General features: G+C 41.3%; 1 protein-coding gene across 1 annotated transcript in view; it reads left to right on the forward strand.

The window, feature by feature from the left end:
• The window catches only part of ANKFN1 (ankyrin repeat and fibronectin type III domain containing 1), a 251,754-nt gene that overhangs the window by 162,930 nt on the left and 65,906 nt on the right, over positions 1-22,918 (forward strand). Inside the window, exons 7-9 of the mRNA XM_004747354.3 lie at positions 14,500-14,597; positions 16,969-17,059; positions 22,394-22,501. Coding sequence (XP_004747411.3) covers positions 14,500-14,597; positions 16,969-17,059; positions 22,394-22,501 — 297 coding nt within the window. The remainder of the gene's footprint in view (positions 1-14,499; positions 14,598-16,968; positions 17,060-22,393; positions 22,502-22,918) is intronic.

Genomic DNA, 22,918 nt, shown 5'->3' on the forward strand with positions numbered 1-22,918 from the left:
GATGCCTCAGTGAATGGGAAAAGCTGTCTCTTGGCGGATAACAGGAAGTCAAGCAAAGAGTGAAGATAAGGCCAACCCTGAGCTGCTATTCCGTCTTCCATGGGTCACGGCACTAATCTTTCTGATCTCCCTGGCCACAGCCTTCACCGTTCCAGTTTTTCTCCCACATGCTACCAGAGTGCTCTTTCTAAAATGCTTTCTATCAGTAGCTCCAAAATGCCTTCACGATATGTTAGCATGATGAGCTCTTGCCACTCTGTCAAAACTCCTCTTTGCTTAAAATCATACTCCCATCCCCCCTCACCTCTTCTCCTGTTCCCCATAACTGACCCCTAATACCCCAACTACAGCATGATTCTGTGTTTTTGTACACACGGCGACCTCTACCTGGAATGCCTCTGACCACTCTCGTCCTTCAGCAGACCTACATACACTTCAGGACTCTGTCTGGAGCCAGCTTGTCCAGAAAGCTTCCCCTAGCCACCCCCTCCCCAGACTGCTGAGGGCACCTCCATTCTGAGCCTGCCTCTCTCACAGCACCCATCACACTGATTAGAACCTTGTAGTGACTTGTCCATTGCCCCCATTGGACTGTTCCTGTCTTGAGGGCTATGATCAGACCTCATTCATAATCCTATCCCCAGCACTTTAGACCATCTGGTCCCTCCTAGGGAGTCAGTAAAAGTATGACAAATCAATCCACCAAACAGCAGTAGATGGAAAGTTGGATTTGACTTCTTATCCCAAATACGTCAACAATGAGGTTGGTGTTGCATACTGAGCCAACAGATAGAAAATGCAATAAATTCTCCTCTATTTACTGAGATTATGTGTTATGTGCATTTCACTGCAGTGAGTCCACATAATTCTTTTCCTCAGTTTATGGTCTAGCACCTTACTCCTAAGATTTAAATATTGCCATGACTATCCTGCCCCCGCCTTGTTATCTTAGAATAGATAAAAGACTTTTCAAAATCTAAAGAGCTTCTCACCTTCATCCTCCCCACAGTGGGTGGACCTCTTTTGAGACCACTTGCAAAATAGCAGTCTTGTTCTTCCTTTGTAACTGTGATTGTGACAAGAGTATTCTTTATTAAATTATTGCATTTATTCATTTAAGACATCATTATTAAGAATCTGCTAGGTGCCAGCTGCTCCCATGGACCAAGATAAAAGGCATGGGTGAATCTGCCCATTAAACAGATAAGCTGAAAAATACTCAACAGTATATACCTTAGATCCAAACTACTGACCCAAATATGTTTTGTAAATGCGGAAAATTTAGATACATCCCATATAAGCAGAAATGTAGAACCAAAAGGTAACAAAGAAAATTAAGATAACTATAGCACTACCCCCAAGAAAAGTAGTTAAGCCCTTTAAAAAGTTCAAGCTAGGATATAGATTGTGCATTATAATGTGCAGCTTTTCATAGGGATCTGGGGGGAAATATTCATTTAAATCACTTATTATATGAAGGGTTTTCTTTACTCCCCTGATGTCCATTTGGAATTCCTGGTCCCTAAGTAAAGAACCCCCAAGTGGGCATACTGAGGTCTGTGACCTCAACATCAGCCATTCTGGTCATCCACATAGAAACAGAAGCTGAGTCTGGGAATGGAAGACAGGACTCTTTGTCTCCCTGGGAAGCTCTAGAAGGCTTATGTTTCCCTTGATGGGAAAAATCTAAAGATTGGATTTTTCAGGATCAATCAGGCACCTTGTTCAGTAATTTACAGTAGAATGTGAAGACAAATACAGAAGGGAAGCAGCCAAACAGCACATTCCCCTTGGTGAGACAAAGGGAGGAGGACCGTAACTGACTGCTCCCAAGGTGGTCTTGTCCGTTCTTATTTATTTCTGTTCTCCCACATACTCCTTTGGATCTTGGAGATCACTCCTGCTGTGGAGCTGATTCATTCCCAAGTCATCCATCCTCTCTCACCTCGGACCCAGTGTCTCTAGCCAGAAGCAAAGCAGGACTCGGGAGGGCCAGGATAGGCTATCGTAGAGGGGAGAGGGAGTAAGATTTGGCACAGGTGGAGTTATAGAACATGAATCAGGCTCAAATTATATGCCAACCATTTACATGAGTCTTCTGAGACTGTTTACACTGCTGTTTGTTTATTTTTTTAAATCAGTACTTATCTTGGCCACCACAGCCACATGTAGCTGACATGAAAATACTGAACACCTCCATGAGACTCCCAGTCCCAGCATCAGTATAATCCCCTGTTCTGCTCCACGGTTACTGCCCCCAACTCTCTCTCCCTCTTGAAACCACAACAAGGAAACCACAGTATTAGACACAACGCTGGCCCTTGGGAAAAAGGGACAGAGGCGCCAACTAGGAGCCCCTGCCTTAGGTTCCCTCAGAAGTCAAATATTGCAAATACTTTCTGCAGGCTTTTCACAGTTGGTGCTTTCTCTCACTTAAAAGACCTCAGTATCGATGCCAGTCCATTTATCCCTTTCTCCTCATATGGGCTTGGGAAGCAGACAAGACAGACAGAGGTACAAGTCCAGACTCTCCATTGACAAGCTGTGTGGTCTTGAGCCAGTTGTTTAAAAGTTTGAGTCTCAGTTTCCCCGGCTGTCCAATGAGAACAATATTACCTACCATGTGGGATTGTTATGAGGATTAAGTGAAATATTTAGGAGTGAAGTATGGTTCCCCGGTAGATATTAATAGATGTCTTCCCAGGATCCTCTAAAGATCCCTAAGCATTAGCTTCCTATAAACCATTATCTGTTTTTGTTTAATTCAGGACTTCCTTTTGATCTTTTTTTGGTCACATTTTATACATGCTTTAAGGGTAACCTATTACCTTCAAAAAAAAAAAAATTAGAGTAATTTTCTTAGGAAAAACTGCCAAACTCACTAGCCTAACTCCCCATCAGCTGAAAACATCTTCTCCCGGACACTTGATATACCCAGAGCCATAGTTCCCTGAGGAATATGCTGGAATCTATGGCCACTCCTTAAAATGTGGCCTCAAACAATGGAGTTTGGATGAAGTGAAAAAGATGCTGCACACGTTTGATTGTTTCCTGGGGTCTTGCTGACAGCAAGTGTTTCCTCACTCCATCCCAGGAGGAAGAGAAAGTGGCATTTTATTCGGCCAGGAGCTATTTTGGGAGTATTACTCCATACAAGGCACAATGTGGGCCACTGTGGGGCATGCAGAAATGAGTCGGACCCAGTGTCTTCCCTGAAGAACTCAACAGGGAAGATAAATGCTCATTTCACACAATTTTTGGAATGCCTACAATGTGTATATCCTCTTGTAGGTCCTGGGGATATAGGAAAAGCAGACCAGCTCATATAGCTCATGTTTTCTTGGATAAGCAAGTAAACTAGTAAATACTTCCAGATTATGATAATATGATAAATACTAACAACAAAACAACAGAGGATAATGTATAAGAGTGAGGCAGAGGATGAACTTGGTAGAAATAACTCGGGAAGTCAGAGATGCACAGAATGCGGGATGACAGAAAATTGGGAAAATAACAGAGTTTCACAGAAAGGAGTCATGTCATGACTCTGTGTGGACGAGGGGTCTGTAAACTCTTTCTACAAAGTGTCAGTAAACATGTTAGGCTTTGTGGGCACGTGGTTTGGACTGGAACTGTTCAATTCCACCGTTAAGACGAGATGCAAAATAATGAGTGGGTTGTGTTCCAGTGAACTTTTATTTATGGACACTGAGACATGAATTTCACATAATTTTCATGTTACAAAATACTCTAATTTTTTTCTCAACATAGAAACCTTTCTTACCTCACAGGCTGTACAAAAACAGGCAATAGACTGGAGTTGGCCCTCAGGTTCTACCTGCCCACTCCTGCTATAGACTCCATTAAGGAGTTAGGGTTTTATTCCAAGGGCATTTAGGAGGTTTGAGTGACAGAGAGTACTGTGATATAATTCATGCTTTGAAGACACTATTCTGGCATCTGTGGATTGGTGAGGGCTAGGCACAGAGGCAGAAAGACCAGTTAGGCTCTGAAACAGTCACAGAGTACCCATGTGGAACAATGGGGTTGTGGACAAGAGTGACAATAATGGAGTTAAAAGAAATGGAAAGGAGGCCAATTTGAAATACACTGTGCAAGTAGACTTGGAAACACATGTGCATAAGTCACTGTAATACAAAACAGAGAGTATTCATGTCAGGAAGAATAATAGATACAGTTACTCTTGGAAATCAGAGAGCGTGAGCTCCTGTGGAAGGAGCCTGGGCCTCTCTCACTTGGGTAGGTTTTTGACAAGAGGAGATGGGAGAGATATCAAGCTGTAGAGACAGCTTGTTTCCTAAGAGTCTGCATGGTGATGGGGAAGGAACTTTGGTCTGAGACAGACTTGAACTCTCCAAACCTCCTCTCTCCATCTGTAAACTTCTGTGAAACTCTAAGCTCCTTGAGACTACGGACCACATCACTTGCCTCTCGGTATCCCTGCGCCCTTGCTAGCCCACAGTCTGTCATGGATTCAGTGAGCACGTACTGCCCTCCGCTATGCTGTGGCATGTGCCAGCTGTGTATGTGCACAGTCTGTGTCCACCTGGAGCTCACACAGTGCTCCACAGGGACGGTATATGGTGGTCTGAAAGACAGAACAGGGGCTTCATGTTACCTTGGGATCAGAGAAGGCTTATATACAGGAGTGACATTATACCGACTGCTGAAGAAAAAGGAAGGGATGATTCATGAAATCAAAGAGCTCAGAAAGTCAGAAAAGAGGAAGAACCTTTCTGACAAAATGAAGAGTCTATGTGAGAGGAAGAAGCCTGATACGTTTGAAGACCAGACAGTCAGGGAGAAGAGAGCAAGTGAGGGGGCAGGGGCTGAAAGACGGAGAAGGCTCAAGTCCCCCAGGGCCTTGCCGGCCAGGGCAAAGGCAAGGGTGTGATTCCAGATGCAAGAGGAAGCTGTAGGTGAGTTTGGGTTTCCCACAGACAGGCTCTGTGTTAAATCGGAAGGATGCTAAACAAGTGACTTAGTCCATCTCACAGGACTATTGTAAGAAAGAAATGATGAAATTATCTGTAAAACTGGCTGGCAGATTTTCATTAAGTGTTAGTTTTTCTTTCCTTCCTTCTGGGGGAAATGTAGGGAGTCATGGGACATAAGGCTCAGAAATGAGGTTAAATGCCTGGCGAAGGAGTCCTTATTTTCCCCGGCCTGTCAGCATCCACACAGAAGTCAGACCTGCTCCATCTGAGCTCCTATTCCATGCTTGTACGACAGAGAGGGGGTTGGGTGTCCAGAGATCCATCTGGCATGGGTCCTGCCTTCACGGGTTTTAATCACTTAAAGTGATAAGGAGAAGCATGCGGTGGTGAAATGGGCACAGCCAGAGCGTGAAAGAACAGCCCACCAGCTAAGAGCACCAGCATCTGAAGGAAGATGCTGAGTCTGCTGGGAGGATTGGAATGTGGTTGCTTTTGCCCCTGTAGCTGGTTATTTTAATTCCCTGGGGGCCCAGAAGGATTTAGAAAGCTGTGAACTGGCCACATATCTTGGATTGTGTGTGTATAAATCAGACAGCTGATACCGTGCTTCCCTTTGTGCCCTTTAGAAATGTCAAGTAGCTTGCCAGAGCTCGTCCCTGCAGGCAAGAAAGGCACCTCTCTCCTGGGAATACAAGACAAAAATCTCAGCATCTCAGGAAGCTCAGCAGGAGAAGGGCCCTTCCCCTGTGGAAGAGGTGCCTGTTCTGGGAGGAAGGCTGGAGGAGAGACAGTACTCCTCAGCTCTCTGTCACTTGGTTTTGAGTCTGTGCTATTGATCAGCTCCATCTACTGCAGCCTTCGAACCGCAGTCAAAAATAAGTGAAAATCTCTCTGAACATCCTGTAACTCAAGGATATGGCAGTGTTCCAGGGAGAAAGGAAGAGTTTAAAGTCTGTCTGAATTAATGACCCATGTGCCTATTTTCAGTCCATAGCGTCTCAAAAGTACCCATACATAGGGCACAGAGAATCACAAAGTAAAATATAGTATTAATGTATAATAAAGCAGAATAAAGAATATAATAATAATGAAGTCCAGATAATCCAGTTTAGGAGTGGAGCTCTTTCACACCATCGGAAGTACTGAACTGGTATGTTTTGTCCTACCTGCTGTCAACATGCAGGTTTCTGCTGGGCAGGCCCGGACTCTGCCATCCTGGTTGCAGTTAAGGCCATGGATGCCCGTCGCGCAGGCTGTGTGCCACGCAAGTTTCTGCCTAAACATCTGCTGCCCCCTGACACTGTGCCCTGCTGGTCAGGATACATCCACCCTTAGAGTCTGTCTGAGCAATCACCTGGCATGCACTCAGTGGGACGATGGTAAATGTGTAACAACTGGCTCTCAGCAGGGGGTGGGGAGGTGTCTGTGCCTGCATATGTGTGTGTATAAGTCCACCTAAGACTATTATACATTTTACTGATAGAGAGGATATATAGCACACAATTTTCAAATCATCATAGTAAAATATATAATACTTTTTTGTAAGTTTCTTATAGCCTGTTGATTCACCCAAAACGCTTTCGTTTATTTTTTATCAAACTCTTGAATCTGTAAGCCATCTGTAAGCCAGCCTGTAGCCACAGTTAATGGGTGAATACAGTTGCCATTTAAGTGTTGGTGGAGGTTTTCATTTACTTGAAGGAAGTAAGACAAGGAGAAACAACAAAGGTCTATGGTGGAACTCCACTCATTCATCAGTGGCACAAGGCACCTTCTCTGTCCAGTCAAGTAACAATTTCTGAGTACTGGAAGAATATTTCTGCAGGGTTTTTTTTTTTTTTTTGTGCTATTCACAATAGACAGCCAGAAAAACCTGTAACCTGAATTACTGACATTTTCTTGATCACTTTCTTAAGTCAGGACCAGTGATCAGCACGTTCCTCCTGCTAAAGGCCAGAAAGGAAATATATTAGGCTTTGTGGGCCACATATGGTCTCTGTCACGTATTCTTCTGTACGTGTTCCACTGCCTTTTAGAAATGTAGAAACGAAAACCATCCTCTGTTCCTGAGCCATACGAAACCAGCTTAGGCTGGATTTAGCTCATGGAACTGTAGTATGCCAATACCTGATCTTCACAGTTCACAAAATAAACAAATCAAGACCTGATTTCTGATTTTTATGGTATAAGTATTCCAACTAAGCCAAATTTAAGCTACCAACGTAATGTCACTGAAATGACTGGAAAGAGATGTGCACTGGTGCACCATTATATTATTTCCACTATTTAGGTACCACAAATATCAGTAACCTTGAGAGCACAAACAATAGCAAAATGCAGTGAAACAGGGAGCAGTGAGTTTTAAATATTTAGTCTTTGTCTTTAATATATTTAAGTTCATATAATTTAATTTCTCTTGATGGCTGTGCTTAAACACTAGCTTGCAAAATTCCTGAAATTTTATCAGTCCATTCTTGTAAGCTATTTGGGTCAACCCCGGCGCCCTGCTGCATTTATCCCATTGAGACGTGGTTGAGGGCCAAGCCCTGACATGGTGTGTCTCCCTATCAGTGCCGCCTCTCAAGGCCACCCTATCATGCTATCTTGTCTTCAGTGTGCCATGATGAGTGGATTTTGCACTCTGTACTTTGTGATCAATCCATGACCTTCCTACCTCTTACTTTAATGTTCTAGGAAAGCCAAGAGGTAAATCTACCAAGGAAAGATATCCTATAAATGTAAAGAGAAAAGTGATTTCTATATGAGCTGAGGCTTGGGGATTAGTTCTGCTTCCATTAACCCTAACGGTGCCAATGATTCAGACTTTTTGAGCCCCAAACTGCGGAAATTACTGAAGGCAGTTTTGTTTGGAGGCACCCAGGGTTAAGTGTCCAAAGTAAATGAGAGGTGAAGCTCCATGAAAGGTGAAGGCCGGCTGCTCCTCAGCCCCTGGAGAACTGGTATTCGTTCAACAAACATTTCATGGTAGGCTTGGAAAGAGAGTTAAGAACTATTAGTAATAGTAAGAATCATACAAATGGGGGCACCTGGGTGGCTCAGTGGGTTAAAGGCTCTGCCTTCAGCTCAGGTCATGATCTCAGGGTCCTGGGATCGAGTCCCACATCGGGCTCTCTGCTCAGCAGGGAGCCTGCTTCCTCCTCTCTCTCTCTCTGCCTGCTTCTCTGCCTACTTGTGATCTCTGTCTGTCAAATAAATAGAATCTTAAAAAAAAAAAAAAAGATACATTACTAAAAAAAAAAAAAAGAATCATACAAATGATGAGACCTTTCATTTAGAAGGCCAAGGGGATTAAGAGAAAGAATAAATTTGGATAAGAGCCATAATAGGAGGGAAATAAAAATGCAACTAGATCAGACTGTGGTTACTTACAGTGCTTACATACTTTTCAAAACCCTGAATTTTAGACATCCCTGCTTCTGTTCAGTATCTGTGTGTCACTCTGTCATGTAGCAGGTAAAATTATGACAGTACACACCATATACAGATAGGGACATGTTATTTTTGTGGCTACCAAATCTGACCATAAAATAAATGAATATACCTTTCTGATTCCAACTTTGCTTTTAATCTTCTAGAAGTAGTGGGTGCAGGAAGGCTTTACTAGTGTCAAAAAAAAAAAAAAAAATCTTTGCCCTTAATTTAAATCATTGTTTTTCTAGGGAAATTTAATTTGGGGAAAAAATGTTTTTCTAATTAACTGAAAGACTGTGTGCTATGCAAACAATAAAGATTCTTGTTTGGAAGTAATGCATGCCCCAACTCCTAGGACTATCAAGGGAATTTAAAATAAAAAATGCAAGCAGCTCTGACCTCGTATTTTGCCAGAGCTAAACAGAATTCCCAGATCCAGAGTTTTCACGTCAGTTCCCAATTTAAAACCCACAAGTGTTGAGTGGGTTCATGCTTCAGCAAGACACATCTTCTCATCTCTAGAAAGGACTGTATTTGATCTCTTTCTGGGTTTCTCAGCACGTCCCTCACTCCGCCTCTTTCTTCCTCTTGTGCTATGGTTGGCCTCAAAGGTTAGAAACTACACAATTAGATGGATTGGGGATCGGGGAAGATTTCATAATGCTCTGGTGCTGGGCTGGGCAGTCTAGCCAAATTCCGTTCATTAGCTAAGGCGCCGGGGTGAGTGTGGCCAGTAAGAATGCCGTTTTGGTTCCATTGAAGTGCTGATAGGGAACAGGAAATAAACTTTTATTTTTTTGGTTTCTGAGCAGCAGTACAGACAAGTGAAGAGTCTGGGATGCTGAGAATCTGGAGGCCAGGAATTAATCTCCATCTCAACCACTTACTGGGCAGCTCAAGCAACTTCTGTGTTCTTTCTGTCTTTTTTCTATTCTGACACTGTTTTCTTATTCTTTATGTACCAGCGTCAGATTTCTGTCTGAGACCTGAAGCACTCCAAAGTCAAGAATCAAGTAATCAATTCACTCACCAGTTACTGAACCACCTGTGCTGTCCTACGTGCCCAGACAGGTGCTTCGTAAACTGCAATTAATCCATCACACTCCTTGATTGCAAAGAACTTAACAGAAGGCAAATCTCTTAGAAAAAGAATACAAAACAACGAAGCAAGTGCAGTGTGACAGAATGAGAAACCTGGCAAAGGAGCTTCCCTTGGAAGATCAGGGAAAGCTGTGGAAAGGAAGGGACTTTGAACCACTCCCATCTGAATGAAGGGGAAGAAAATTTGGGGGAAGAGGAGAGCATACCAAGAGAGAAAAAACAGCAAAACGTTGGGGCTAAAGTCAAGTGACATAAGGCTAAAGGTGGGGAGTACGAGCAGGGCATGGGCAAGCAGCAAGAGTAGACCTCCTACAGTATGCTTCTGACGTGTGCACAGGAGAAAGCAGCTCTGGGCTTTGAGGGAGAAGCTGGACAACAGTAGGTTTTCGATGTTTGTTATCAATTAAGTAGAAATTAATTAGACACTACTGCAATGTTGATCTCTATTTTTTTAAGGACTTTATTTATTTATTTACAGAGTGAGAGCATGAGTGGGGAGGGGCAGAGGTAAAGGGAGAGAGAGGATCTTAAGCAGGCTCCACACTAAGCGTGGAAGCCCAACACAAGGCTCCATCCCAAGACCCTGAGATCATGACCTGAGTTGAAATCAAGAGTCAGATGCTTAACCGACGGAGCCACCCAGGCGCCCCTGTAATGTTATCTCTTCATGCCTTTATTTTTGTGGGGTCTTTACTGCTCAAGAAACTGGCCTGAAAAGTTAAGATTGAGTAATTGGCCAAAGCAGGGCACATTATTCACAGAGCTTATGCCGTGAAGCTGGAAATGTACCATCACTGTAGACTTGGTCCTGCCTGTGCATCCTAACACTTCTAGTCATGAATTTTCTACTCTTGCACTGATTCTGTGACTTCTTTCCTCACGTTGTAGACTTCAGGTGACAAGGCTGGAACTTCAGGAGCTCTTTTTCTTAAGCTTTCACCATGTGGTTTTTATAGCTGCTATCCAGTAAATAGAGGTTTTCAGCTAGAATTCTCCTTCCCAAATGACTCTACTTGCTATAGCTTAGATAAAAATGAAGTATTTGTTAAAATAATAAAGCGTCATATTTAAAACATGCATAGTTATTTGATATAAATATAGTGAATCACAGCTTGAGCCAGAGCCAAATTTTAAGAAATACTAACACCTCGGTTTTGTCTGGTACCTTTCTTGCTAATGTTCAACTGCTATGAGCCATTGCATGATTAAACCCTGCTTCCATTTCCCAGACCTAAGTAGAAACAGTTGCCCTGATCTTTATCTTAAAATTGTAAGTCTTCTACAGTTTTAAACTGCATATACATGGCCCCAGTCCTTCAGGGATTTAGAGCAGGCTTATAAGTGATTTTCTCATGGCTTTAATAGTAAGTCTTTAAACTACCTACACATAACTTTCCAGAGAGACTATGCTAAGTTGCCTTCTGAGAATTCTCAGTGGGCTTTCAAAGTGATTCCTGCTCACTCTATTTCTCTCCCTTGTTTTTTAAATGACCACAAGCTCCTCTCCTCATGTCAAAAGGGTCCACCAACCCAACGAAGTACATTGAAGAAAAAGACTGTTGGTCGCCCCAGAACAGACTGTCCATTCCAACATGGATTTTTCCCTTCCATGTGAATCTTCTTTCAGGTTGTGAGATCTAATTACACTTAAATGCCTAAAACTTTTCATTAACTTCCAAAGCAGACCGTATCTCCTTACAAAGCTATTCTTTGTTTTGTTTTTCAAGAAACTAGGGTCCTCTTTTCCACCTGAAACATGTTTTGTAAAACACATTTCAATAGAACATGAACAGTTGTTACTAAAAAGTCGTTTCTTTCAAATTTTGATTACTGTATATTCAAGAAACTTGTCATTAATCCTTTGGAGGTACTCTCACTAATCCCAAAATCTTTTTTTAGGTAGCCCCCCCTGAACCTGTAGCCTGGAATCAGAAACCCTTGACTCTCACTTTCCACTTGGAGCTCCTCCACATCAGTCAATGATGCATGTCTCAGTGGTGACCAGGGATGTTTCTGTTTACAGAATTTTTCTGTAATCCTTGCTTCTAAATGTCCTTGCAAATTTATTGCTGATTTTCATTTCGTTTTGTTGGTGAGGTCTTCAGTGATTTCCTTTTTCTTTTGCAATGGTAAGTCCAAGCTGACTTTTAGAGATTTGGCTTCTTCAGAGCTAGTAACTCATAAGCATAATAAAATATTTTGGAAAAAAATGCATACATATATATATAATGTGTATAATAAATGTTTTATTTAGAATATATATTTGTAAGGAAGTATAGGCCTAATGTGAGATTTAACATATAATCTTAATAATTTGATTCTAACATTTTACAACATGTCTCAGAGCTTCAAAGGGCAAGGGACTGGAGAAAGAGAGGATTCACAGGAAGAAAAATATCTCCTTGTTGGAAAAACCGGTCTACCCTGGATGTGTGTGTGTGTCCATGCATATAATCAAATTGTATATATTTGATTTGTAAATTATTTAGGAAGCACATTCTATGCACCAGACACAAATCAATATACTAGAGGAGAGAGGGAAAGGTGTTTCTCCTATTCTCAGATTTGTCCCAGTCTAACAAGAGAAAGTGGTACATACAATAAAGCATAATATGTGTGTAATATATCTTGTTTTCATATGAATGCAGGGCTTTGTGAGCATATAAATAGGTGTATTTAATTATTCCTGAGGAATTTTACTTTGCTAGATTCCAATAGATTAGTAGATTAGTAGAGTTTCACCAAGCAGTGGTTGGAAGATGAGCAAAAGACACAGAGGCAGAAAAGTACACAGAATAACCAGGTAACAGGGACTTACAGAGCAAAGACTTTGCTGTGAGACATGGTGGATATGAGGATAGTAGAGAATGCCTTGTTAATTAAATGCCTTTCATTTTATTTTGGATTAATTTTTTTAAAGATTATTTATTTGAGAGCGAGAATGAGCAGGCGGAGGGCAGAGGGAGAGAGAGGCGCAGACTCCCTACTGAGCCGGGAGCCCAATGCAGGGCTCGATCCCAGGACCCTGAGATCACAACATGAGCCACAGGCAGACGCTTAACCCACTCAACCACCCAGGGACCCAAACATTTCATTTTATTTTGAAAGCAGCTAGACAGTATGAAAAGATTTTAAGCAGAGAAATGAAATAATGAGATCTACATTTTAAAAATATAATTCATGCTGTGTTACATGGTTGTGTATAAAGATAAGAAGATGAACAGAAAAATCCACTTAGAGTTGATCAGTTAATCAATCAGGCCTACACCTCCTTGCAAAAAAAAACCTGCAGACTGATGCACATGATTATAAAGTCCTGCTCTAGAATAAGTTCAGTGTGAGGGGAAGAGGGAAACAATGCAAGACATTTTAAAGCAGAACCTCTGGGTTTAGTAATCAACTCATCATGAAGAACTGGGGGAAAAGAGGAAGCAAGGATGCTCTGAGATGTGGGGTTGGGTGAATGGGTATATGGCAATGGCTTGAGCTAAAACTGAGAAAACAAGAGGAGACACATATTTTGGCAAAGAGATGTACTAGTGGGCACTCACATGGAGATCTCCAGGAGGAAGTTAGGCCTCAGAAGAGGCCTGAGAGAGACTGGACCTAGAATTACAGTTTTGAAAGTGACTGTTAGCGCATTAGAGTGAATAAGGTCACTGCCCAGAATAAGCATGTGAAGCAAGAAAAGAGCCAAAACCAAACCCCCAAGGAACATCATAGCAAAGGGAGAAGTAAAGGAGGAACCAGGGAGAGCCCAGAAAAAGGGGTCAGGAGATAGGAAGAAAGGGTGCAACCAAAACTGAGGGGAAAGAAGGCTGCAAAACGTCAGGAAGGCCAGAAAACAGGCTGTCCCAGGAAAAGGCTGCTGCAGACAATTCAGAGGAACTTTAGGAAAACAATTTCTAGAGAACGAGGAAAATGAGTTAGATTCCTAAGAACATACGGAGAAGCCGAGGGTACAGGGGCAGCAGCCCTAAAGCAGAGGGGCGTGTGACTCAAGAGAAACAGCAGGCTTTACGGATGGTTCGGCTTCATTTTGAAGTACTTCAGTGTCACAGGGAGTATAACTTAAATCTGAGATCCTATACCTTGTCATCGTGAGGTTTAGAATGGGCAGGCCTTGTCTTCCATGTGCCTTAAGCTCCTGCTTCATTCAGGACTGCCTTAAACCTTGCCATGGGTAAACTGTCACTTCGGACACTGTATACTGATGAGGCACAATTTATCCTTCCTAACCACAGTTTTCTCAACCAGTGGAAAATGTTATAAAAGAACATGGGCTCACAGTAAAACGGGGGATAAGAATTTGGGTGTTAGGTTGAACTGTGAATGAACACTCACCTCGGGGATGTCAGGTGTGGAGGGAACACTGAAGAAGTTCAGCCACAAACCCCAAATCCTCAGGGTGAAGACAAGCCAATGAAAAAGCCGAGAAGACAAGACCAAGGAGGAGAGCCTGGGGAGTAGTGTGTGGGACACTACAAGAAGAGAATGCCTACAGAAGAAGGTGTCCAGTAACAGAGAAAGAAATGAAAGGAAGCTTCCTTATTTGGAACAAGAACGTCCCTGGGACCTTAAAATAGCACTTTCAGTAGCATGATGAAGCCCAAACCAGACTTGGGCAGCTAACAGAAAAGAATGTCCTACTGTACCCTTCACTTTCCCCATGTAATTAATAACTTATCTTCTATATACAATGAACTGTTACATATAGTGTGTCTGAGCATGAGTGTGTCTACATCCATACATACACAGATACATACTCGTATATATATCTAGGGTATATTAATTACCATTCAATGACTAATTATTTTCCTCTCCAGTTTTAAAAAATAATTGTGATCTTAGAAACTGACTTGTTATCCCAAGGAAGATTGTGAGATGTGCCAATACAGGAAAAAGAGAGTAAAATTCCTGTTTTTTGAGACACTTTTGCTAGAATTTCTGTGATGCTTCTTGATATATGAGTGCATTTCATGCTGTCTCTTTCTGTCTCTCCTTGCAGTGGAATGGAGCATGTCTAAAGACTTTTGTCCTTTGGCTGGAGAAATCATCATGGAAAACTTGCAGACCCTGAGATGCACCATCACAGGACTTACAACGGTAAATGCCAGATCCTCCCATTAGGCTTCCCATTCCCCTGCCCCTGATGTTTGTGCTGGGATTTGGGTAGCAAATGCCTCCTCTAGAAGCAACTGCCAACATCCAGTTCTCTGGCAACAACTGCCACTCGTTAAGTGTGATATGTCTGGTATCCATAATCTGAACCCCACAAAGGAGTGAGCAGACAGCATGAACCACTTTGTAAGCTGCCATGTTCTACAGAGATCAGAAAAAGACTGGCCTCATGCAAGCCTTGAAAGCTGCTGCTCTCCGGATCACAGTCTAATCTTTAGGGGGGGATCAAAGGCTCTGAGAGATCCAATTTTGACTCCCTGTCTGATGGTAAAAATAACAGCCTCCTCTAACCCTCACCCCCATAGCCTCGGTTGAGATCAGTCATCTATTGGAGTCATACAATTTCCTGAGAGAAATCCTTTCTCCTTGATTAAAAAAAAAAATCTAAATCTGCTTTCACAGAAAAGAAACTATATATGGTGGCACTACATTTCTTAGTAACCTGAACCAATTTAAACTGTGAATGAAAAACTGGAACAAACTGTGCTTATTTATTTAACCAATCTAAACTCAAACATTAATTATTTATAGAACTATAAATCATATGAGCACATGAAATGCAAAACATAAAAACATCTAGCAAATCAGTTCATACTGGAACAAACCATTATCTCCTCAAATAATTAAAATGCAGCAAAACAATCATCAAAATCATTTTTAATGAGAAGTTTTTAAAGTATGCTTAAGTCAAACCTGTATTTTTTTTTTTGCACCAGTTCAAATAATAAGTATCTTAGACCCTTCTCTGAGAGAGAGAATTTTGTTTTTGTTGCTGTTCTCCTAAAAGATTAGTCCTTTAAAATGGTTATCTGTAAAGTGTAAAGCTGAAACCCAGCATTAAAAAGCTGTACAGGGTTGCATCTCAAGTTTGAACCAACTTATTCTAATAGAATTCTTGGTGGTTGGGTCACCACCACAGAATCTTGACTTTTAGTCCTAATCACATGTCTATACTAGGGGCCAAAACTGTGGATTACCAGAGCAAACAAACCCCTGAGTGGGTGGCCCCCAAGAGATGCTATCAGCAGAAGACTTGATTCCCAACCCTATAGCTCACATGAAGGAAGAGGGCCAGAAGAGAACCCCAGGGAATTTCCTTTGCTTAAAAGAAAAAGTGATATTGTGATAAAAATGGAAAACTCTCTGCAGTGAGTCTCTCTAATATTTGAACTAATTTTTATAGGGATTAAGTTTTTCCATTTCGTCGTCCAATGAGAGCAATTCAGACACCATCCTAATCATATAAAAGCCTAGGAGGAGACTGACACTTCTGTAGAATCGCCATAACCTCGAAGTACCTAGAAACCTATTTTTAATGTTAAAAAAATAACTTTATAATACGGTAAGGCCAACATTATTAAAATTTCTAGCAAAAGCTCTACAAAGAAGTGGTGGTTTTTTGTTTTTTTGTTTTGTTTTGTTTTTCACCTCAAACGCTATTTTACAATTTTCACAAGCAATGTTTTATCAAATGCTGGCTTCAAAAATGCCTCTTTCGGTTCACTGGGGAGAAAATAACTTCTCAAAGCAAAAATAAAAAATCATACAAAACATCTGAAAAGATTTTAAGTAAACAACAACAAAAAAAACTCCTAAATTTTTAGAGTCATAAAACATTAAACAATGTAAGCCATTGTTTTAAAGATGGCTTTAAAATTGAAATGAAATCAAAGAATGATTTGGAAAGTTTTAATAGCTGAGTAAAGATATTCATTGCAGCATTATTTACTGTGGCACAAAATGTGGAAACAATCTTAATGCTCACCAGAGGGGGGCTGGTTAAATAACGGCATTTGCCCACAGTGAAGTACTATGCAGCCACTAAAAGAATGAACCAGATCTTTGATGTACTAATCAGAAAAGATGTTCAGTGTAAATTGTTAATTTTAAAAGCAAGTTGATCAGATAATAAAAGTAATGGCGACTGCCTCTGGAGAGGGGAAAATAAGGAGAAAGAGGCAAGGAACTGCTGTTATGGGCAAATCTGGCAGACCTGTGTGTGACTTTTAATAATTAGTGTATAATTTAGTGGGAGGAGGAAAGGTAATTATGACATTCCAATTTTTGAAAAAAGAAAGCTCACAGAGACTGAGGGCACCCCAAAGATGTGTATGTACACATCTTTGTTTATACACATAAATGTAATAGTCAGGAAAAGGTAGAAAGCTAAAGCATGGCTAGTGGATTTCCCAGTGGATCAATGAGTTATTAATCAGACAGAAGAATCTGCTTCTAAAGTAAAAGTGATTCAGTACAATTCCTAATGCATACCTTCTCTCTATTTGATACTTTTCAGGGCCAACAGTATTTCGTTCAAGTCTCAGCTTATAACATGAAAGGATGGGGACCTGCTCAGACCACCGTACCGGCATGTGCCTCGCCTTCTAGTAGGTGGTAGCTGTGAACTCGCTCAAGCCTGGCCACAGGCTCCAACTCCCCCTCCACCCATCCTCAGGGTACCATTGCCATTCCCTCTCCCCAATGCTTGGGACTGACAAGACTTCAACAGAGTAGCATCTGGGCCATGTAAAGAATAACTCCTCTACAGAAATGCAACTCTGGAATTAAAAGAGAGGGAATCTGGAACCAGCAAGACCAAATTTGATACCCATGATACCTTTTTAGTAGTTGTGTGGCTTTCAAAAGTTCCTTAAATTCTGAATCTGTAGAATGAGTCCAGTCCTTCCTTTCCCAAGGCTTTTGTGGAGATGCTGTGAATGACACGGCAGGAGCGGCTGGCCCGTTCTAGCTCTGCTCTCACCTCCTCACCCACATCAAACTGATAGGAGAATGAGATAGAGCAAATCTTACTTATCTGACATTCTGTCCAAAGAAAATGCTTTCTTACTAACAGGCACTCTTCCACACTCTGCTACAAATATAATATATAACATTGTAGTGGTGGCTGAGAACCCCAGCAAAAGTCTCTTCTAATTATTTGAAGATTAATAATTTATGTCTGGTATATTTAGTAGCCTCTATAACCAGAAAATTTAATCAACCAGAAGAAATGTCTCTAGATATACCATATGATAGATTTTCTACATAGTGAGCCTATTGCTCTGAATTTGTTTTCATTTTTTAAAAAACCTTCATGAATGTGATAGTTCAAAATGGTATCATGTGCTTTTTATAAGAGTGCAAACTGCTACATCTTTTGTGGGACACAACTTGCCATAATTGGAACCGTCATTTATTTTACCCCATAATTACACATCTAAGAATCTAACCTAAGGAAACAAACACAGGCAAATAATTATGGACAAATATCCACACTGTTGCAGTGTATCCATGTATACAAGGGAGAACAAATATCCAATATTAACTCAGTGGCATTATAGAACAAAATGCAACCACTAAAAATGGTGTTTAAAAAATTGCATTGTATGGAAGAAATTCTTACTTTTTAGGTTTTAGGTAAAAACATAATGCAAAATTTTTTCACATAGTTAAGCTGTGAGTTTGATTATTATTAGATAGGCCTGTCTGCACATAACTATCAACTTTGACAGTGGATATTTGGGTTATAAGATTGTGGGCTCTTCAGTTTTCTTTTGTATATATTTATGTACTTTTCATGTTTTATAACAGCTCTTTTCCTAGAATCAACCATGAATCAGGTGGCATGTTACGGGCTTTCATCAGTGTCTCACTGAATCCTCACATGAGTCCTTCATGACTGTTCCTGTCTTATGGATAAGCACCACCACTGATTCATTGTCTGCATCACTCTGAACATCAGAGCCAACATAAGCTATTACCTGCTGGGCAGTAATCTAAGAACTTTATATAGATAGACTCATTTAATCATCATAACAGACCCACTGAGGTGGTTTTTATTAGTAGTCCCATTTTACTGGTAAGGGAGCTATTCACATAGAGGCACATACATACATAGAGCCAAACATCACAAAATCAGCAAGCACTGAAGTCGGGCCAAAACCCTACGGCCCTTGTCCTTAACCGCTATGCTATCCTCCTCCTCTATTAATAAGGAAATTGGGACTCAGAGAGGATGTTGCCTTGCCCAAGGTCACAACTCTTGTATGTGGCTGAGCCAGTATTCAAGCCTAAACCCATCGAGCCCATGCCATGTCTCCTATGCTGTGGGAATTAGTGCCCTGCTATCCGGCAGACAAATGGGCTAAGAGCCAGCCAGCCAGCCAGCCAACCAACCGTTCATGTCTACCGTTTCTGGTGGATTCACACCAGGTGATACAGGGCTCTGGACACCTAAGATCTCTAAAGCCCCTGAGTCCCATGGGCATTTGATAATTTAATTATTCCAGTCTTATTTGGACATCCTTCTTATTAAAGACATCAGAAACACAAACTAAAAATATTGCAAGAGTAAGATACTAAGGGAAACTATCTCATTCTAGGGAGAAAAAAAATGTATATATTATTGATGAAGGGATAGTAGGGATAGAAAAGGGAAAAAAAAAATGATTTGTGTTGGTTGACCTGAAGGTGGGACAGGGGAAAATTTCCCTCTCCAAATGTAAATTCTGATCTGCATATGGATACATTTACTTATAAGCATCAGATACTCTATAAACTTCAGATTTTAATCAGACACTCTCCCTCACAGCCTATTGCAAGGGCTTTCTCCAGAATGACAAGAACAGTCTTCCAGGACTGGGAAGAGTCACTTATTACTTGCTAATTAACAAAGCAACTGCCAATACTTTCTAACATGGCCCATTTGACTAGTAGGGGTATCTGGCAAATAACTAAAATCCAAACATGTCATTATAGTTGCTGCAGACATGCCATATCACTTGGAAAAGAACAATATAAAAACACTGAAGCTCTATTTATAAACAGAGCATGATGTTGTGATGCAGCATATATCAGTATTCAGATATTTACTAGAGGACAATATATTCTAACATGACAGAGTAATGGGAAATTTGGTAATATGTTCCAGTAAGCTATAAAACCTTTTTTTTAAAAATATTTTTACAAAAGGCCTTAATGTGTTTTTATAGACTTATGTTATATGGTATGGTACATAATAAGAGAAAAGGACCCAGACAGGCTTGTCTGAGTTACGATCAGGAAAGCCCTGATATCACCAGTGAATGTAAGCTCTGCATTGTGTTGCAATCGAAGTGTCTCATTACCAGAACAGTGAACTGTATTATGTGGCACAATCTGCTCTTTTCCTTCCACACTAAGTTTATTCCTGTCAGGTTCCTGATTTCTTAATATATTTTCAATTTTCTCCCTCATCCCTAAAGTCTCCTATTTTATGTAGTCGTCAGAACCTTCCAAACATCTACGAGAAAAACTCATTCTTTCCAAAAACCTTGGCATCATGTCCAGTGCTCACTTGGGCTGCAATTTAGCATTAGCAATTTTCAAATGTATCATAAAGTCGTCAGCTTGAGCTCGCCTCTGATGTCATAGGGCTCAGCTGAAAGAGCCAGCTCTATTTCATGTCCCCTTGCATTGATGGCAGTATTAACACTCATTAGAATGTATTAGCATGTGCAGGGCCACATAAGAACTCAGCCACCCAGAAGTCTTACTCAAGCAAACATTACTCCTCTTATCATGAGCACTAAAGATGCATTCACCCAACTGAGGGAACAAACTCAAAAAATGGCCTTTGGGAATCCATGATAGCATTTATGATCATGCTACAGATAAGACGGAAAATCACTTGGAGTTTGATTCCTCAGACATTTCCAAATTTCCCAGTAAAAGCACCTTTCCTAGGCCAGGCTACCTGAACTCCATCCTTCTATTCACAAAGCCTCACCAACATTTAATGAGTGTCCCTGATGTGCCCAGATGGTGCTTTACTCACATGATGTTTTTAAACCTCAAACAACCTTTAAAAAATACTCAAAAACTCACTTTACAGAGAAGAAACCTGAGGCAAAGAGAAATTAAGTCACGGTTTCTGCCCACAAAGAACAGAGTCTACAGAAGGCACCTATGCCAATTCCCTGTCTCCAGAGTTGACCACAACTAAGCCACACCACACAAACTCCAACCAAGCCCTGACCCTCTTTCCCAAAAGAAACAAAACAAAGCAAAACGTGTCTACAGTATAAGGAAACAGGCACTACATGGAAGGCCCTGAGACTGTATTATGGTCTTGGCTCTGCCCCAGACAAGCTGAGTGACGTAGAACGGGAATGGTTCTCTCTGGGACTCAGTGTTCTAAGAGGTGAAATGGAGACGAGTACCTGGGGGAGGGGAGGAAAGAGGAAGGATTCGAACATCTCTGAGGCGTCCTTCTTACAGGATTAGAAATGATGTTTCCATACTCACTACTCAAGAAGCTCACTCTTCATCAGTGAACTCCCTTCTTTTTTTAACTTAACGATTTACATCATATCGTGCTGGATATCTAATAAACCTCTCATTTCATCCTCACAAAAAATCCTGTAAGGTAGATACTATGTTCATTCTTCACATTACAGAGTAGTGGTCCTGTAAGTTTTGTGCCTTACAGACACAGAGCCAGAAGCCCAAAGAGCCAGAGTTCATACCCAGCTTTATCTGACTCCAGAACCCGTTCTTTCTAATAGCTGTTCTAAAGAACACAACTCTTTCTAACTGTGAGGGACTGTTAGGCCGTGGATGAACCAATGAGTGATGTTTTTACCTAACTTTAACCATCAGGACATCTGCCTAAGTTTCTGAGCAAGGGAGATTCCATATTTTAAAATAAATCTGGGGGGAGGGGAATTTGAAACTGGTTCAGTTAAAATTTAAGCCTCAGATATACTCATGAACTAACTGGCTTTACTAGAAAAGAATGGCTAGAATTTTTAGAGAAAGCATTTCAACCAAGAAGTGTTTTAAGTTATTGCTTTTAAAAGGTTCAGAGAGTAAAACGAGGTGGGGACAGATAGAAGAAAGGATGGACTATAAAGTGACAGACCTGCTGAAAAAAAAGACAAAACAAAACAAAACACAAAAACCCAGAGTTGGAGACAGCAGAATTACAATCTTGACATTAGTCCCATATGGGTTATTACTCTTGATATCATTATAGCCAAATGGAATGAAAATAGAAGGGGGAGAAAAATCTCAGTGGGTATTGCAATTTAAATTTGCCATGTAAGCTAATACTGTATATTTAGAGACTGAGCAGACAGGGTGGTTGGTGGCTCGGGAGTATGTGCAGGGGTTGCTGTGCCAGCTAACCAAAGCAGACATTCATTAGAGCAAAATGTAGATTTCCATTTCTTGGCATCTGACATGGGCTCTTTCCTTGGAAAGAAATGTCAATTTGGCCAAAAGTGTGAAACCTACAATAAAAGCATTGGAACTGTGGATTTCATCTAGTCTGCACATTCCCACCCCTTTCTTTCCTACTGTGGAAATCTAGTTGTGATTTGGGGTGCTGAGTGGAGAGATGGAGGGGAGCGGATTAGGACCCAGGATGCTGAGAAGGAGGGTAAGGAGCTGGGGAGGGGAAACTGGACTCCAAGAATCCCTGTTTTCTTTTGGCCTTCAGTTACTACTTTCTCTTGCCCTACAATTGCCCAACACAAAAAAACCAACCACAGTTGCTATTTTGCACAGGGCCCCGAACAATGGCAGTCCCAAACTCTTGGCACTGCCTACCAGCTGTGCAAGTGCTAGGTGCTGATCCAGAATCCGGAAGGTGTGAACAGAACCCAGCTCCTGAGGCTGGGCCTCAGGGGAGAGGCCTCCCCAACACTGAAATTTCATTGTTTGTTTCTTTTGTTCAATAGACTGGAAAGACTATGACGACAGAGAGCCCAGACACAAGGGACAGAGTGAAGTTTTGGAAGGTCTGCTGCAACAAGTCCGAGCCCTTCATCAGCATTACAATTGCCGAGGTAAGGATAAAAATCTGCGCTGGGCCATCGACTGAGGTCTCGGTGGCGCCGGTAATGTTAGCAGTTTCCTAACTGGGTCATACCTTCTCATTCATCAGGGAGAGAGAGATATTAATATTTGTACATCTGGAATCACTTTACAGCACTATCTTGCTTTAACCCTTCAGAAGAGACTTCCCTCTCTCACTCCCTTGTTCTCTTTCACTCTCACCCTCTCTCCTTGCAAACAGTTTGGGGGAAAAAAAAAAAAAAGCTCAAGTGAAACAGCAGCTGCCACTAGTTCCCTTCCCTTTGAATTGTCCCTTCACAAAATTCCTTAGTGTGCTGGGTCTTTGGGATATTCACCCATGAACTTTTCAGCCCCAAGGAAAATTCCATGAGCATCCCTGAGGAAGTTTAGCCAATTTTTACAGTAAC

Source organism: Mustela putorius, unplaced genomic scaffold (assembly GCF_011764305.1).
Source record: "Mustela putorius furo isolate JIRA1106 unplaced genomic scaffold, ASM1176430v1.1 tig00003962_pilon_pilon_pilon, whole genome shotgun sequence".
In the NCBI taxonomy this organism is placed as follows: domain Eukaryota; kingdom Metazoa; phylum Chordata; class Mammalia; order Carnivora; family Mustelidae; genus Mustela; species Mustela putorius.